The sequence below is a fragment of the Octodon degus genome, unplaced genomic scaffold (assembly GCF_000260255.1).
Source record: "Octodon degus isolate 3935 unplaced genomic scaffold, OctDeg1.0 scaffold00042, whole genome shotgun sequence".
Taxonomy (NCBI): Eukaryota; Metazoa; Chordata; class Mammalia; order Rodentia; family Octodontidae; genus Octodon; species Octodon degus.
Window position 1 is genome coordinate 11025116 of NW_004524618.1, and position 19130 is coordinate 11044245.

Below are 19130 nucleotides of genomic sequence, written 5' to 3' on the forward strand. Positions count from 1 at the left end.
GGCGGGGGCCCGCGCGTCCGCGCGACCCCTCTTCACTCAGCGGGCGCTCGGGGGCTGTCCCTCACGTCGCCCCCGGGTCCGTGGAGTTTCTACGGGCGTGGGGCACCGTGTCCTGCAAGGCGCGATCCCGTGGGGAGGCCTGCAGCCCGCGCCCCTTGGGGGTCCCTGGGAGCCCCCCGCGGAGGTCGCGCACCTCCGGGGGGACTGGCGGGGGGCGGCGGGACTCCGCATCCCCGCGCCTGTCCTCAGGCAGAGGGTTTCGAAAATTGTAAATAAAGCCGAACCTAGAGAAAACAAAGGAGCGCCATGCCGCGTGCGCCGCGTGTCACTCGGGACCGTGCGGTGGGTGCGCGGATGGCTTCGCCGCAGCTCGGGGCGGCGGGCGGAAGTCTGCCCCGTGGCCCCCGCCGCCGCCGCGACCGGGCTTAGAAGTGCAGCTAGGAGTGCGTGGGGAAGGGTTACCAAGCGTTTTTAATTTGTCTGTTCGCTGCGAGTTTTGATGGTTTGTCATTCTTGTTAATTTTGGACTTACTAGAAAGCCAGCAGATGCTTTTAAGACTCAGTTTACTTGTGTTTTGTACGTTTCTTTATAGGTTCGTTAAACTCCTTAATGTTTCAGTAAGCATTTTAATATTCAGTAAGCAGTTACAATTGGATTTTTCTGTAACAGTGACAGAGAAAAACAGAATTGCCAGGACTGCAACGATGCTGCTTGTATAATTTTCCATTTTTGCGTCCTTGTGCTAGTCTGTGCTTTTAGCTCATTTTAAGTTGCTAATTAGTATGACTAGCCCAAGAATGCATATAATTAATTTTATAATGTGGTCTAAACTTGACTTAAAAAATGTCAGAGTAATTTATGAAGTATATTTCTGGAAAAACCCAGCACTTCAGCTGTAATTTTTTCTAACTTGCAAGTGTGGTTATTTTCTCACTGAAAATTAAGTTTTATAGGTTGATAATAGGATATTGAGGTTTGGGGTAAGAATTTAAGGATTGTTAAATAGGAAAAAAGCCTATTTTGAAGAGTGCGAAGATATAGAACATGGAACATTAAAATGCTTTTGTTGCTGTGTGTTGTGACGAAGTTCTTAATCAGGTTAACATTGTCTAAAAACCCGGGATTCTTTTGTTAAGCTTATTTGAAAAAATATAGTAAGTTATCATGATAGTAATTACTTGATAATTTTCTTTGCCCAACTGAATGCAGTGCTTGGAAAACAGTATTTAAAATTTTTGACATAGCAATAAAAGTCTGTTTTAATAAGCTTTCTGTAACCTTAAAAAAAAGAGTTTTGCTGTAGGATATTATAAAATCTTGTACTGAGTTTACAAGCTCTGGATTCTAGTACTGGTTTTTCCACTGAGTAGCTGTCTCAACTTGGCCAAATCACCTACCCTCTCTGATCTGTTTAATTGTGAGCAAACTGGAACATCTACTTTACGATTATCCTGTGGGGTACATGAAATACAATGGATGTAAAAATCAGCTTGAACTATGAAGGGTTTTATAACTATCAGTTATAATGAGTTCCTTTATTAGATTCTGCAGAAAATATTCTCTCATTTGTACCAAGAACGAAAAAAGACAGCTGTAACGGTAGTTTAAAAAACTCAAACATGTATTATAGGACACATCATCACTTTCCTGTAACAATAGGTAATTTATGCACTGAAATAAAACATTTTCAGCAATGGAGGATAGTAAATGTTTGGATATGTAGACTGTGTTCATATATCGATGTGAATATTTACATTTGTTGAGATTCATTTTTCTTAAGTCTAGAGTTGTTTGCAGTTATATTGAGAAGTTGGTTTATAGACTCACACGTCAGTTTATTCTGCATAGAATTAGAAAATGATCTTACAATTATCTAGTCTCTGAAGCAGTGTAACATTTTATTTTTATTTATCTATTGTATGTAGTACAGGGTCGACAGGGTCTCACTACGCAGATAAGACCTGTAGTGATTCTCCTGTTTTCAGCCTCCCAAGCGTTGGGATTACAAGGGTGCTACCACGCCCAGTCTCAGTTGCCTAGTCAGTGTGCCCCAGGGGACAGGCCGGTCCTCATGCCAGGGATCAGACCGGGCTCTGCCGAAGCACACTTTAATCCACTGAGCTATCTGGCTGGACCTTGCATTGTAACCCTTATTGTCTAAGGATTATGTTGTAACTTTACCACTAGTTTTGTATTTTGTTACACAAATGAATACTTCTTTGGAGAAAAAGGTTGTAAACTTAACATGGTTTATAACAAATAGTATGTTGAGAAATCTGAAAGTCATTTTTACCTTTAAGTCCCAGGAGGCTATAAATCGTAATACATATGTATAAAATTTTATCCTAAAATGACATCTAACTATAGGTTACAGTGTATGAAAAAGTAATTTTGTGTAGTTCATTAGGCAGTTTTACTAATTCCTTTATTTTATGTCTCAGGAGAAGCACACTGCTAGTGAAATGATTGTAACTGACTGCAGGACTAAGGGCTAACCTTCATGACTTAGATAAATACTGAAGTACTCTAGACTACCACTTAAACGGTGATTACAGAGAAATTCTGAAATCTTATTTGGTTACATTTCTAGTAATATATTTAAAATATATATTTTCGTGAAACTACTTTGATAGTCTTTCCAAATAACATTAGATCTTTGTCACTCAACTATGTAAATAAGTGGTAATTCATCAAAATCTTTCAGTACTAGTAATTTTTAAGTCATTTTGAAACTGAAGTCACAATATTGAGATCTGTGCCATTGTACTTATTTCTGAGAGGTTAGATTTTTTTTTAAAGAAGAGTAGATTGTTTCATATTATAAAGATAATAGACTACAGAAAAAGCTGATTTAAAATTTTTCTCTTAATCTCAGTCTTACATGAGTTATGAAGACCCAGGTAGTGAAATGGCAGGCACATTTATTTTCTTAACTTGAAGTAAACATGTGTAGTGAATGTATCTTTAAAGGGATGCATTGGCACATATTGAATTCCTTTGGGTTTTGTTTCTCTTTCACTCAGGCTTGTCAAGAAAATAGGAACCAAATGTTCATTAGGTTAAGCTACTTTTGAATGGTAACTTGTTAAAAAGTGGAATTATATATGGTTTTGGGACGACTGCTTTTCCTCAATCATTTTAGAAAATGATAATACATTTTGTGTTTGTCTTTTAAGAAACAGATTCTGGCAGAAGACTTCCCTCTGGTAACTTGTTTAATCAGTGCAAGTGAAATTAAGGAACAATGGAAATAGAAAATGAGCAGATACTGAACGTAAACCCCACAGGTAAATAATGTGTTGAGCATTCTGTCTTGAGAGCAAGCTTCGTGTCATTCTAGGAAAACATGATAGTAAAGTTTTCTGTAAGCACCATCTTCATTCATGCTATAGGAAAACAGGCCATATTTAAAATTAAGTTCGAGCTGTTATGTTGAGCTGTAGGGGACTCAGGTCAACAATTTCTGACATTGCCAGTCAAGCAGAAGACCCAATACTATTATGGGCTACTGGACTCTTTTAAAATATTTTGCTGAGTTTACACACCTATAATATTCAAATAACGGAACTTAACAAAAAAAGGGGATATAGATGAATATCCATTTTGTATCTGTGTATTCAAAGTGGTTAGGATAGATGTATAGTTACATTCTTTTAATGAATAGAGGGATTTGTTCTAATGGTGTCTGTAAATAGGATATCATGTCTGCATCTTGTACAGCAATTAGCCACTAGGAAGAATGTATGCAATGTGTTAATTATTGAATGTGTCCTACCAATTTGATTTGAAACTGTCTCATTGCTATTTGTTTCTCAATAAAATTATGGGAAAAAATAAAGTTAAGTTCGTAGTTATTTTCATGTGAACTCATCATATTCTTGTTTTTTCTCTAGCTTTTCACATTCTATATATTTTTACTTGCCATTGTTTATAATAACATGCATACTATAGAATGTAGAAAGATAGCCTACTTATTAATGTTTTCACATAGGCTAGTAATTTCTGTAACATAAACTGTAATTGGTATCATTGATATCTTTCTTAACATTGTATGTTTTATGAATTATATGTGCTATTTTTCCCATGATGTTTTCATACCATAGTAATATAAAATACATACATGTTTTGTGGAATAGACGAGCAAATGTTGAGTAACATAAGCCAACCTAAACTTTTTTTTTTTTTTTTTTTGTCTTTTTGAGACAGGGTTTCTCTGTGCAGTTCAGGCTGGCCTTGAACCGACTTTGTAGCCTAGGCTGGCCTCGAACTCTCAGCGATCCTACTGCCTCAGCCTCCCAAGTGCTGGGATTACAGGTGCCCCACCATGCCCAGCCTCAAGACAACCTAAAATACATTTACTGTTTAGTTTTCAAAATAATCTTCCCAAAGAGTTTAAGATTTTATAATGTATGAATAATGAGAGCTTTCACTGTTGGCATATTTTAGATGATTCTTTACGTGCTAATTTTATTTAGAAGGTTTTCTATTTCTGTAGTTGTAAATATATTTTGTGATTAAATACTTACACCTTTTTCCTTTAGTGACATTAATTCAATATGTATATAATTTTGTATCATTTTCTTTTACCTAAACAAAGACATTGCTGTTGAAACTCATCCTTTTATATTTACAAACCTTTGATTTAGAATGTTACAAAATTTTGTTTAAAAGCATTGTTGCAAAGATTATTGATATTTTCTGAGCTGCTATGTACAATAGCTATGTGAGAACTGTATTTCTTAATGGTTATGAGTAATATGTCCTGACTTAGGCAGAGCTGATAGCATAGTTTGAAAGTATATTTTCCATGTAGGTAATTGCTTCTTTTTTTCCAGAGTCAGGTATGAACACACCTTGATGTCCTTGAATGTAGGTAGCCTGAAATGAGATAATGAAATAGTAATTTTTTATATTGATTGGATGTTCAAGTTACTATTACATTAAATTTGTTAAAATTAATTTATATGCTTTATTTTACTTTTTAATATGGCTACTAGAAAATCTAAAATTACACATATGGCCTGTGTTGTGTCGTATTTGTTAGTGTAGCTGTGAAATTTATAATTTTTATTTTAAGACCTAGTTATAAGTCTTTTTGTGCTTCTCCTCACTCCTTCCTTAAAATAATAACTTGTTTTTCAGGCCTAAGTCAGACTCTTTGTAATAAATTCTTCCTGTAGCAAATAGTCCAAGTCAGAGAGACTACTTTTAATCTTTACGTTGAGGAAATAAATTAATTATATTGACCCTCAGATTTTTATATGTAATTGGGATATAAATATTCCTTTATTGATAGGATTAGTGTGTCAAGCATATAGTGTATGTCAAGCATACATGCATGAAAAGATTACCAGAATTTTTATTCTAATTAGGCCACTCATTGGGCTCTAGAGTTGAAAATGTAGTTGTCTGATACTGTGGACATATAAATCGAAGTGGTCACTGTTGAGATAAGACAGTTTAGAAAGACAAAATTTGTAAACAATAATTTTTGAGGTTATACATGCTACCTTTGTTTTTTATCTTTTTAATTTTTTCAAAGGCAAGTCAGTAAATGATTGGGGTTCCCATAGTCATCTTATTGTGATTTTCAAACTTAGGTGAGTAACAGTATAAAAACAATTTTTGTAAACATGGATTAAAAACGATAAGGCTAAATATATAAAATATACCTAGGGAGAATGTTTATTCGTAAAGATCTATGAACATATATTGTATTTGAAAGATGGCTTAAAAGGTTAGAGAAAAGAATATGGGAAATAGATATATTTAAATCTAATACTTGAATAATTCAAGAGACAGATTAAAACATTTTATTATACTTTTAAGTTGTCTTCTGGACCAGTTTTGTGGTTTACGTAAATGATAGAATAATAGAAACAATATGTTAAAGATTGATATTTAATGTTTTTGTCAACTATTCACTCTTAATGAAAACCCTATCTAATGTGTTGTTTCTGTGGTGTATTTTGTCTCCTTTACCTTAATCTTTTGCTTTTATGTTCACATCCTTGTTCTTCCTCTTTGTGTTTTCAGCTGCTAACATTGCTGTACTCTAGCTTCGGATTTTCTGTAGTTACAGACATATGCGGTGTAAAGGGGTAGTACTGCTACTAAGTTAAGAGCTACTACTGCTAGTTAGGAAAATATTTCGAGCATAGCATGAAAGTGCTACCTTCTCACCAGCTCAGACTTGCCAGGCATTGTTTAACTCTCATTTAATCCCCAAACTGTTCTGCTTAAAAGCTTTTTATTTTTAAGAGTGTTGCATTATTATTAATTGCAGTTATACTACCCCCGCTTTTTTCTAGTTCGTGACTGAATTAAGTAATATAATGGTTTCTTGGCCTGCCACTCTCTTTATATTTTTCTAATATATGCTGTTTTTCTCTGCCAAACCTAGTCCTTACCTTCTGTGGTATCAAATCTAAGCTCTGGCTGTTTGAATGTGGGAATAGTCATTAGTGATTGTGGTGAGGGAAGCGGGCAGGATCATGACTGACCTTCTTAAGGTATAAGGTAAAGGATTTACACTTTCTTGTGAGCTAATAGGAACATCTTTAAAAGGGTTTTCAGTGGGGACCTGTTTTAGACAATCCATCTCTTCCCTTTGGAGATAGTTTTTGAAGGCTATAGCCAAGGCGATTGCTTAGGAGACTAATAACTCCACTTAATGTTCCTATTTTTTGATGACCACACTGTTCCTAACTTACACTTTTGTCAAGAATTGTAATGGTTTTAACACATGTATGCTTTTTGTAGGATGATTTTAAATTTTTAGTTATAAAATACCTTAAAACATGCTAAAATTCATAGACATAGGCCTGACACACGTAATTATAATTAGGCCTGACTAATGTAAGTGAGTTGTGCTGACTTGTGCTAATGCTAATGAACAAAAGTTTGACCTACTGGTAACTAATTCTGTATTTTGACTTGAAAGTATTTTCAGAGCAAAGCCAAATGTTTTCTACATGTATCTGCTCTGGACATTTTAGTTAATGGTGTGGAAGTTACTGTACTAAATGCTGATAATGCAAAGAGGTAGAGTCTAATTACTGTTCCTCCTTTGAGGTTTATGACTTAGTTGGAAAACAAAACTGCTTATAAGAGATAGACTGACTTCTGTGTTGTGTTAAATGAACAGTATGTGAGCATTAGTGTTGCTGTGGCTAGTTCGTGACTGAATCAATGTAATGTAACGGTTTCTTGACCTGCCACTCTCTTTATATTTTTCTAATATATGCTGTTTTTCTCTGCCAAACCTAATCCCTACCTTCTGTGGTATCAAATCTAAGCTCTGGCCATTTGAATGTGGAAATAGTCATTAGTGATTGTGGTGAGGGAAGCGGGCAGGATCATGACTGACCTTCTTAAGGTATAAGGTAAAAGATTTCACAGATGGAATAAGATCTGAGGAATATCTTACAATGGTTTTGATAAGCAAGAGTGACTTTCCAAATTGGGGAATGATAGTGAGCTCCAAATATGTTTTATTTCAGGAGATAATGTATCTTATGTAGGCTAGAAGGTTTTCAGAGGTAGATAATAATGTGAATGAGGTTTGGGGAGATGAATTAGGACTTTGAGATGACAGCTTTGAAAGCAAATCTTTTCTTGAAAGGAGTAAGCATCACCCATTCAGTTTCTCAATCACACAAGATTGCCTGTTGATCTTTTAGGCTCTTTGGATTAGTAATAATCCCTAATGATAAAGTGATTACTATAATTCGTTATAGAATATGTGGTAAGTCATCTGAACACTGTGAGGATTCCTTTGCTCCCTGTCTCACCAGATAGATCATACAAGCTGTGTTAGTATCAACACCATACACAGCCTTTTGTAGGTAGAGAGTTAAGCAACTGGAGACATAAGACAAAAGAATCTCGAATCCTTCCTGTCTTGTGTGTGTCCCATGCTCCGTTTGCTCCTTGTCTCCCTCTACCCTTACTTCTTCCTCTCCCTTCCTTCTCTCTCCCTATCCTCCCACTGTAAGGATTATTTGTATGAATGGTGTAATGATTAACTGTGGAACCTGTCAGTAAACAGTGAAGTGTCCAGGACAGCGCCTGATGCAAAATAGTAGACATTCTGTAAATAATAGTTTATTTTCTTTTTTTCAAAGAATCTTTTGTTTTATGTCACAGTTGCTTAACTCTTCTCTACTCACAAAAGTCTGTGTATGCTGTTATTAACATAGCTTGTATGACCTAAATATGTGAGACGGTCTTATTTTTTTCTTTTTTCCAGGAAACCTTGTTCCTTAAGACTGCCTCATTTCCCTGGGTAACAGGGAAAGTAATCCTGTATAGTTGTCTTTTATTGTGTGTAGACCATATGAAATTGCTGCTATGTGATTGTTCTTAACCTACAGAAATAGTAATTTCATGTGATTCACCCTAATGACATTTGACAACTATAGTAGCAGTAGTCTCTTGCTATTTTGGGTTTGACTTTCACTGGTTCAGTATTTAGCAGGTTTTCAAAAAATACTAATCTAAATTATTTATTGTGAATTTTTTGCTATATTATGGGATTTTGCAGTACCGTATATGCATGCCGTTAAAATTATATACGTTTATGAGTTTAGAAAATGGTTGAGAACATTAGAAGTCCTTTTAAAAGTGTGGGAAAGGGCCGGGGAGATGGCTCAGTAGAATAAGCATTTTCCTGGCAAGTGCAAGGTTCTGAGTTCAATCCCTGGTACCGCAAAAAAACAAAAACAAACAAACAAACAAAAAAAAAAAAAACTGTGGGAAAGGTTTCTAAGAGTATGGGAAGGGTTTATAAAGCCTTAAAATATACATAAATACTAAAATAAATACAATGTCGCTGCTTTGCGGCCTTTCATTTATTGCAGGGGTGTCTGGAACATGACCTCCACTGTGAGTGAAGGGCCACTGTAGACCTTGTGTATATTCAGTAATAGAGAATACTTAAAATAGTTCATATTCTTCACTTTTTTCTTTCAGATCCTGATAATTTAAGTGACTCTCTCTTTTCTGGTGATGAAGAAAACACTGGGACTGAGGAAATAAGGAATGAAATAAATGGAAATTGGATTTCAGTGTCCTCCATTAATGAAGCTAGAATTAATGCCAAGGCAAAAAGACGACTACGGAAAAATTCATCCCGGGACTCTGGTAGAGGCGATTCAGTCAGTGATAATGGAAGTGAATCCCTTAGAGGCGGAGTAACTGTGCCAACCAGTCCAAAGGGAAGGTTGCTAGATAGGCGATCTAGATCTGGGAAAGGAAGGGGACTGCCCAAGAAAGGTGGGTATATACCACGTGCAGAGAAACCAGTGGGCAACAGACTGTCTCGCTCTTGTTCTAGTATTTCCTTGTCCGAGGAATGAAAGAAATTTCAGCAGGATAAAATTGTATGGTCTTGTAAAAGATGATTACATTTTTAGTTTCAAGATATCTTAAAATCTAGTGGTAGTAATTTCAAGATTGTATCAATCCCAGGTGCTACTCGTTTAGTATTTCCTTGAGTAGATACAGGTTCCTTTTCTTTTCTTCTGATGCTAAGGATCAGACTGGGGGCCTTGTATGTGCTAGGCAAGTGGTCTCCTGCTGAGCCACATCCCCCAGCATCAGACCTAGTTTTCTTGAATGAAATTTTCACTCTTTATTTCCAGCAAAGTATACATTAATGTCTCAGTTGATTTGTGCATGTATTATCTTTGAAAGATAGCTAGAAATTCATCAGATTTATTATTTAATGTCTATTGTTAAAAATAATATAAATTTGATAATTAGGCAAAATTTTCACATTTTCATATATCTGTTTCTGAGTTCTCTTTAGTTCTGTTTTAGATATTGGAGGGGATGATGTTCACTGTTCTATCTTTAGCACCTACAATAATGACTAGCATATGCTAGACACTTAAAATTCGTTCGATGAGGGATCGGTCAGCTTGCTGTTAGTAGGATTTTTGATATAATATAAACATTTTACTAGCTTCTAAATGGTAGGAGTTTTGATATATAGCTCAGTAAGATCTTTTTTTTAAAATTTTTTTTTTTATGAGCAGAATATATTTATTGAGAGAAAGAAAGCTCCTGTCCAAGAGAGGGACAGGAGGGGGGCCCGAGTGGGTAGTTCCCCTGGAAGCTGTCTCTTCCAGGGACTTTTATAGTGCAAAACCATATGAGGCTAAGGTAGAGGGAATGGGAACTCGCTTAGGTGGGCAGGAGGTGGGACAAAACTATGGTCAACCAACACATGGGACAGGGCCTTTTCCTGTGGGGGTTGGAATGCGGGATAGGGTCTCTATTTCTGTTGGGGGTTGGGCTAGTGACTCACTTGGGTCTTTTCAGGTGATCGATAACCTGTTCAGAATATCAATCCCAGGTGCTACTCGTTTAGCATTTGTTTGGCCTTTAGGTCTTTAGGTCTGGTTCATAGCAGGAGCATCCGCCCCTCCCACAGTTGTAAAGCATCTCATCATCATCTGTGCTGTCTCCGAGGGCCTTGCCCTGTGTGACTGCCTATTAATATTTCTATCTAATTTGGCTACTTATAACACTCCCCCCTCTGAAGAAGTAACCCGAACTGCTGTGAGGGACATACGGGTGATGACCGCTCTGGCTTCTTCACGCTGAAATGGGTCGTAGTTGTTGACTGACAGTGAGATATATTCTTCAGAGGTTCTATCTAAAGGCCCTGGATAGAGAACAGGCATTTTCCTCTTGGGTAGACGTATAGCTTTGAGTCTGGAGGAGACAAAGCCAAAGAAACAAGTCAAATAATCACAACAGGATAATTATGAAAAGATGAGTTAGAACTTTTTGTAGGTCTGTTAGCAAATATCTCTTTAAGTGTGAGGTTTAATCCCTTTTATCGTTTATGGCCATTGTATATTGTCTCAAACAAACTAGCCTTTTATATTTTACCAACTCTATTATTACTTGGGGCACATGGATTGCCAGAAATAGGGAAAACACTGAGTACTCTAGTTTGTATGTGGGGTCACTGGCTGGGTAACTACCTGTGGAGGACCACCAGAGCAGCTCTCCTTGAAAGAAGAGCGACTGTCTCCATCTGGACTGAGCCTGACCCTATTTCCTATGTACAGAGCTAGCTAGAACTTCTGTTTATCAGTTGGCCTTAGGTAAATGTAGGCCACCTACCTAGCTTAGCACACAATGATCACCTACTTCCTACAATTTTTAGTCAATCCTCCTTAAGTCACTCCCCCACTGAATAAAAACCAGGTGAAGCCCTGGGTTGCTCTCTTGGTTTTGGAAAGCCATCTTCTTGGCTGGACTTGGAGTCCCTTGACTCCCTGATGATTGAAAATATAATTTAGTGTCTTTATTTTCACCATGGGTTGCATTGAAAGTGATAGATTGGAATCAACTTGATGGGATTCCAATAATGTAACTTTGGGATTACAAATATTAGCTTCTTGGATGGAGGTGAGGATCTGGAAGTGTCTCCCATAACTATTGATAAATCTATATGAGCTTCTATCAAACGTCTAACAGGCTTTTCCTTATATTGGCAGTAAACATGAGTTTCTTTAGGCTGAGAGGTTAAGACCTCATGATCTTACCAATCTGAAACTTTGACTTTATCATGAACACTTTTTTTCCTCTAGCAGCTTTGTACATTTCTGCTTGAATTGTCTCTTCTCTGTCTACATCCAGGAAAGCATAACTTTTTCTGTTTTTCTGCTGGCCTTTTTTTCCCCATAGGATGTTAGTATTACTATTTCATTTTTCATCTATAATTTTATTTTGTATTCTTTCTAGAAACACCTCAACTGAAACCAATTCATTTCTGTAAATCCTTTTTTAGCTCAGTAAGATGTTGATAATTTAAGTGACTTTCTTTTCTGTAATGAGAATGTTTAGAATAAGGAAAAAAGAATGAAAATAGTGATACTGAATTTTAGCATCTTCCATTAATGAAGCTAGAACTATTGCCAAAGCAAAGATTAAAAAAAAAAAATGACCATGGAAGAACAGAATTTTTATGAGGTCAGGAAAAAAGAGTTTTACACAACAAAATATTCAGACAAATTGAAATCATAGCAATTGGTCAGAAATAGTTCTTTTTGTTGACTAGTTCAGTACTCATTGTTTGGATCAAATGAAACCTACCAACAAGATTCACATTTGCTTTGATGGAAAAGATGACACTCTAGGTATAAAGTACACTATAAAATTTTACAACATAGTAGTGTCCCAAATTTTCTAATCAAGGAGATTATGGGGCCACAGAGGAGAGTGATCGATGATGTAGAGTGTGCCTAAGGAGAGTCACATGGAGAGAAAACATTCTCTCAGGCTTTCACAGAGAGCACATTGGCCAAGCAATGGCTGTGACTCATCCACATGGCTGACACTGACAAAGGTTCTACAATCTGAGGTACAGGATCTCAGGATAAATCCTGAGGGGATTTCACTGACATTATCAGACCCAAAAGCTACAACTCTTGTTGCATAGGTCTTGCTTTATCTTGGTCTTAATCATAGCAGAAAAGTATAAAAACGAAGTGTAAGAAGTAATATGTTGAGCTGTAGGGGACTCAGGTCAACAATTTCTGACATTGCCAGTGAAGTGGAAGACCCAATAGTCTTATGGACTACTGGACTCTTTTAGGATATTTTGTTGAGTTAACACACCTATAATATTCAAATAACAGAAGTAAACAAAAAAAGGGGATACAGATGAATGTCCATTTTGTATCTGTGTATTTAAAGTGGTTAGGATAGATATATAGTTACATTCTCTTAATGAATAGAGGGATTTGTTCTAATAGTGTTTGTAAACAGGATATCATGTCCGCATCGTGTACAGCAATTAACCACTAGAAAGAATGTAGGCAATGTGTTAATTACTGAAACTGTCCTACCAATTTGATTTGAAACTCTCTTATTGCTATTTGTTTCTCAATAAAATTATGGGAAAAAAATTATAATATTGTAAGGCTCGTTAAAAATCATATATTGGTCCTTTTAAAAATATTTCAGTAATTTCATATAAAGAAAGCAAGTTGGAATTGGTAAACTCATACTGGTTAGTTTATATATAGAAGTAGAGAGAAATAGTTCCTAGGGCTGATAATAGGTATGTAGTAATTATTTGTAACATATTGCGGGTGTGTACTTTTATATGGAGTGTTTTACTTTAAAACGTTTGATGGTGGTCACAGTGTTTGTTAGCTTTGCCCTTGAGGTTTTCATGTTGCATTTTACTAGCACAAATGTTTCTTTTTGCTTTGGCTCAAAAAAAGTGTAATTTAGTGTTTAGCTACAATATCATTTCTCTCAAGGTCTGCAATATGGCTGTTTTTCTGATCTTTTTTGTTTTTGCTGTAAAGCATCTGCCTTTTTTGTTTGGATGCCATAAGGTATTTTAATTTGATGTGTATGGAAATAGATTATAAAAGAAAGTTTAATGATGGTTGCAAAAGTGATCTGAATAAGACTTAGATGTGGGCTAGCAAGATAGCCCGGCAGACTAAAGCACCTGTTTAGGTAAGGCAAGCACAGGAACCTCGGTTCAATCCCCAGCACCACTTGCGATGCCTGCCCTGCCCGAGGGCAAGCTGAGCTGGCCAGAGTCCAGGTGTAGTGGCGCATGCCTATAATCCCAGTGGTGGGGAGGCTGAAAGCAGGAGGATAACCATGAGTCTGAGCTGTGTAGTGAGACCCTGTAACAACAAATACATTAAAAAATAATAAGTAAAATAGAAAAAAAAAAAAGACTTTCAGTCTTTTAATTGAAAAAAAATCAGAAAATTAAAAGCTTTTTTAGCTATTTAACATTTTTATATTTAGAATTATTTCAGATTTCAGTTAAAATTTGTGAAATATGAACTTTCCTTGTTCAATTCTAAACTTTGTCAGGTGGCGCAGGAGGCAAAGGTGTCTGGGGTCCTCCTGGGCAGGTTTATGATGTGGAGGAGGTGGATGTGAAAGATCCGAACTATGAGGATGATCAGGTATCAGGGGTTTACTTTCTTTCATATTGCAAATGTTTATAAACTTTTTGACTTTATGTTTGTAGCTACCTCACAAATTGGTTAAACCATACTCCAGCTATTAATATGCACACGTGTCCATGTATATGTGCAGCATGTCTTTCTTCAATCGTTATACTTAGTACTTTTGGATTTTGAGGTTCATTTTATTTCTTTTTTTTTTCTTGCTGAACCAGGGATTGAACTCAGGCTCTCGGGCTTGCCAGGGTAGTACTTATTCCACTGAGCCATCTCCCCAGCCCCTGAGGTTCATTTTAAATAAGGGAGCCCAACCAGTTAACTGATAGTAATATATACATAATTTTAAGAAAATGTCACCAAATTCACTTAGGCTTATATTTTTCAGTTTTTATATTTCTGTAATAATGGTAATTGGGAAAATATGTTTTTTTTTCAATTTCTTGAAAGACTTACATGGGGCTGGGAAGATAGCTCAGTGGTATAAGTACCTGTCTGGCAAGCGCAGGGTCCCAAGTCTGATCCCTGGTACTGCCAAAAAACAAACAAAAAATCCCCCCCAAAACAAGATTTACAGATGTTAGTTTCCTTTTTTGGGGGGGAGTACCAGGGATTGAACTTAGGACCTTATGCTTGCCAGGCAAGCACTTATTCTACTAGTTTCCTTTTTAATAGTAGTATTTAATATTATAAATTTTGAATTAACGAATCAAAAAGCCGGAAATTAATGAATTTTGTTTGGGGTATCTGCATTTTTTCTAGGGATAATACTGAGCATATACATTTATAATAGATTTTATGATTGCTTATATATTTATCTTTTTAACTGAAAAACTCAAAGTGAATAGTATAACAAACTTTCTTATACTCATCTTCTAGTTTTACCAGTATTAGTACATTAGCTCATGGTCAGTCTTGTTTTATCCTGCACCTTTATTTACTAGTCCTCTTCTCTAACCATGTTCGGGATTATTTTTAAGCAAGTACCAGATACTGGCCTTTTAAAAACTGACTTTACATAAAGTTGGAAACAAGTGTTTAGAATTTTAAATGGGGAAGTATCATGACACATTAGGTTGTTTTTATAGTGTATTGTGTGTATGTATGTACATACCTACTTTACCTGATACTGTTAGATATGGAAATATTTCTTAAGAGAATATGAGAAAAATATATTTAAAACCAGTGGGATTCAAATGCTGTGGACTCTGCTAAATACCTGTAGTCTATCAAGCATATGTTGTTAGACTGAATCCAGCTATAACTTGCAAATATTTCAGAGCCTTTTGTAGTGGGGAGAGAGGGATGATTTGATATGGGCATTAATCTTCTTTTGGAAGGGCCTGTGAGATAGCTCAGTGGACTAAGCGTCTACTTAGGCAAACACAGGGACTGGGTTCGATCCTCTGAACCACGTGCTGTGCTGGCCCCACACCTGGGCATGTTGAGCCAGCCACTGAGACGGCGTGGTGGTGCACGCCTGTAATCCAGCACTGGGAGGCTTCAAAACAGAACCACTATGAGTCTGAACTGTAGTGAGACCCTGCACAAAATAAATGAAAACAAAACAAAACAACTTACATCTTTTGGAAATTTCATTTGAACAGTGTTTTTTTGCTTAGAGAGTTTGTCATTATGATATTGATATACTTTTATTATATTAATCAGGAAGGCTTTGAATCCCACTTTTAAAAATTTGACACAAAGTATTAGTACATATTTGTGAGGTAATAGTTCGTCCTGTGAACACTATGTTTTTTTTTTTTTTTTTGAGATGGGGGCCTCACTGTGTCACCCAACTGGCCTTAAACTCTCTCTTACCCTTCTTATTTTCTTGAAGTGCTGGAACTACAGGAGGGCCACTGTGCCTGACAGAAAATGAAATTTTAATGAAAAAAATACTTTATATAATAGAAGTGATGCTTAGGGTTTTGGGCACTGAAAGAATAGTTTGCAGACAAACAGAAAATTACTACAAGATAATGGGGATTGAAAACATCTCATGTTTGCTGTGGCTGATGGTTCCAATCTGCACATTGGCTTACTGGATTCTAGAGTTTATAAAAAAGCAGTGACAGACTGTAGTTATATATAATGTAAGTGATTAAAGCAGGTAACATTTTTATCTTGTCATAAATGGGGATTACAACTAGTTGGAATATAATTTCAATTTATCTGAATAGTTTGGTTTTCCACTTACAATTCTTTTCTTCTTCCCCTCTCAGGAGAATTGTGTTTATGAAACTGTAGTTTTGCCTTTGGATGAAAGGGCATTTGAGAAGACATTAACACCAATTATACAGGAATACTTTGAGCATGGAGATACTAATGAAGTTGCAGTAAGTTTAAAGTTAGAATTATAATTTATCTAGTATGAGAGAGGGAAAATGCTATTAGAAGCAGAGCTTACCTAAGTGATCTTGGATCACTGAATAAGTTTAAGCTATTCTTTTGCATGAATTTATAACTCAAGAACAGAATAAAATCTCTTTACATTTAATCAAGTTTTCTTATGTATTTGGGATATGATCTTCTATGTGCAATTTCCCGCCCTAAAAAAATGGCAGAACATGCTTTATAATTTTATGTACAATGTCTGTTCTTACAATTTATAAAGCATAACTTCAGCAATTTCAGGGCATGTGTGGACCCTCTGAAGCCTCTTTGGGGGCCTTAGTTGAGATTTCCTACTTGTATTTTTTGACATTTATTTCAGGGTTCAAGAATAGGTTAAATTTTATCTTTGTACTTGTCCAAAAGATAACACCAATACAAAGATTCAAAAAATGTGTTTATTATAAATAATTCATGAAGTAAATCTAGAAGTAAAAATTACTAGATTCATTAGCATTATTGGGTTAATATACAAATGTAACTTCTTAGATGATTATAATTTACATACTTTAAATTCAGATTGGACTTTTCGTTTTTCTGTTACTATGAAATTTAGTGTCTTTGAGTTTGTAGAATTTCAATATAAAATAAGTGTTTGTTTGGTAAATAGCACAAGGAGCAATTTGAGATGGGTGCTACCTACCTTTGTAGTGCTCAGTGAAGTATAAACAGATTATTAACTATAAGGTGAAACATTTGACTATTTTTAAATCCTAGGGAAAGGACTGTCGAAATCTAGGTATCTGACTGCACTGTTTATACGTAGTGTGATTAACTGAGTAGTTCTATGAAAAATGGGTTGTTGAAGTGTGAAGTTGAGAGCAGTAAAAGGAGATGATTCTGGCTGTCTGATGGGCGGTTAGGAGTTTGCCAGGAAAGGTGGTTTATCATGTTTAGAAGTGGTGAGTTTGTTGTTTAGTGCAGTTGAAGATGAAGAAATGGTGTGGGATGAGATTACTGAGAAGGACACCTGTTTAGATGGCCATTGTATCATGATTTAAAGATTCAAGGGAACCTGAGCGTAGTGGCACCTTGTATCATCACAGCACTCTGGGAGGTTGAGGCAAGAGGATTTCCACGTTGGAATCCTGTCTGAGCAATGTAGTGACTTAGTGAGACCCTGCCAAATAGCTCATGGGGTTTGGTCCCCCAGGCCTGCTGTGCCGTCCCCATCCCCGAGCCGTGCTGAGTCTGCAGTTGAGACTGGGCATGGTGGCACGTGCCTATTATCCTTGCTCTTAGAGGCTGTAAACAGGCAGAGCAGTACAAGTCCAATCTACTAGTGAGACCCTGAACACCCTGTAGACTCTTCCCTAACACAAACACACACACCCCAAAACCAAAATAAAAAAGAGAGGTACTGTTGAGTAAGGGAATTATAACTTAACCTTGAGGGTTGTATTGACTGCTTGAATTCTTCTAGTTGTGCAGGCTTGTTTTGGATGCCCTTGGGTATTCCCTAACTTGTTTATGTTTTCAGTCTGTTGGGAGAGATAATTACTTTGAGCATTAAATTAGGTAATATAAAGTAGCTGTAATGTTTGACTCATTATGAGTGGTATGAGCTGCTGTTATATTTTTTATAGGAATATTTGAGCTTATCCCAGCATTAATACCATTAATTTCACTTAAAAATAATGGTTTGAGGTCCCTGCTTTTTTATTTATTACAAATTGCTTCATTTTATGCTATTCCACACCTTTAAAAAACTGTAATAGTGTATTTTAGAAATATATCAGAACATAAAGAATTATATCTTTTTCCTGGTGCATAACATGCTGTTTGTAGATCTATATCGTTTAATCATTATCTGTGCTATTTTGATGTTTTTGCTATAAGATCTCATTTTAAATTTAGCATGAAATTACAGATTTTTATTTCAAGTGAAGACAGTGGAGTATATGAACAGTAGAATATCAACAGTAAAATATATAAGCATTGTATGATACTGTATGAAGTTTCCCACAAATGCTCGTCAAACAGTAATCTTAGAAGTAATAGATTGCAGAGCAGAGGGTTACTTAGCTAGCACCAAATTCAGTAATATTACGTAGTTCCGTAAGCTGTTTTCATTGTAATTTACATTCTTTAATTTAGTGATGCTCAAGTAAGGCTTGACAGATTAGCATTATTTATTTCACTAAGTATGACTGCTTCTCTGATTATTTCTAAAGAGGGAGAGGTAAAGATATGCAGACAAAAGTTTTATTTAAAAAAATAAAATTGTAGGGGCCGGGGAGATGGCTCAGTAGAATAAGCACTTGCCTGGCAAGCGCAAGGATCTGAGTTCAATCCCCGGTTCTGCCCAAAAAAAAAAAAAAAAATTGTATTGAACTATAGGAAGTGACATACTTAAAAACAAATTATTCTTTTTAATAGGAAATGCTAAAAGATTTAAATCTTGGTGAAATGAAGAGTGGAGTACCAGTGTTAGCAGTGTCCTTAGCATTGGAGGGAAAGGCTAGTCACAGAGAGATGACATCCAAGCTACTTTCTGACCTCTGTGGGACGGTAATGAGCACAAATGATGTGGAGAAATCCTTTGACAAGTTGCTGAAAGACCTACCTGAGTTAGCATTGGACACCCCGAGAGCGCCGCAGGTCAGTGTCATCTTCTTTGGGCTCATTACCTTTCCCCTTTCCATTTAAAACTGTACCATGTGTGGGCTCTTAGTGAATTTTAGTAAAGGAAAGTAGTTCACATGTTTTATCGTACAAAAACAGCTCTCTAAAAATTGGGTGTATTTGTCTTAGCTGTTTTACTTTTTTTTTTTTTT

General features: G+C 36.2%; 1 protein-coding gene across 2 annotated transcripts in view; it reads left to right on the plus strand.

The window, feature by feature from the left end:
* Pdcd4 (programmed cell death 4) overlaps window positions 1–19130 on the plus strand; it is a 31192-nt gene that overhangs the window by 369 nt on the left and 11693 nt on the right. The window contains exons 2-6 of one of the 2 annotated variants that reach the window (XM_004631527.2): window positions 3184–3288; window positions 8975–9277; window positions 13868–13962; window positions 16185–16298; window positions 18733–18954. In XM_004631527.2, coding sequence (XP_004631584.1) covers window positions 3246–3288; window positions 8975–9277; window positions 13868–13962; window positions 16185–16298; window positions 18733–18954 — 777 coding nt within the window. In that variant the 5' untranslated portion in view covers window positions 3184–3245. Of the gene's footprint in view, window positions 1–3177; window positions 3289–8974; window positions 9278–13867; window positions 13963–16184; window positions 16299–18732; window positions 18955–19130 lie in introns of both variants that reach the window. The other variant, XM_023715591.1, reaches the window with a different exon arrangement.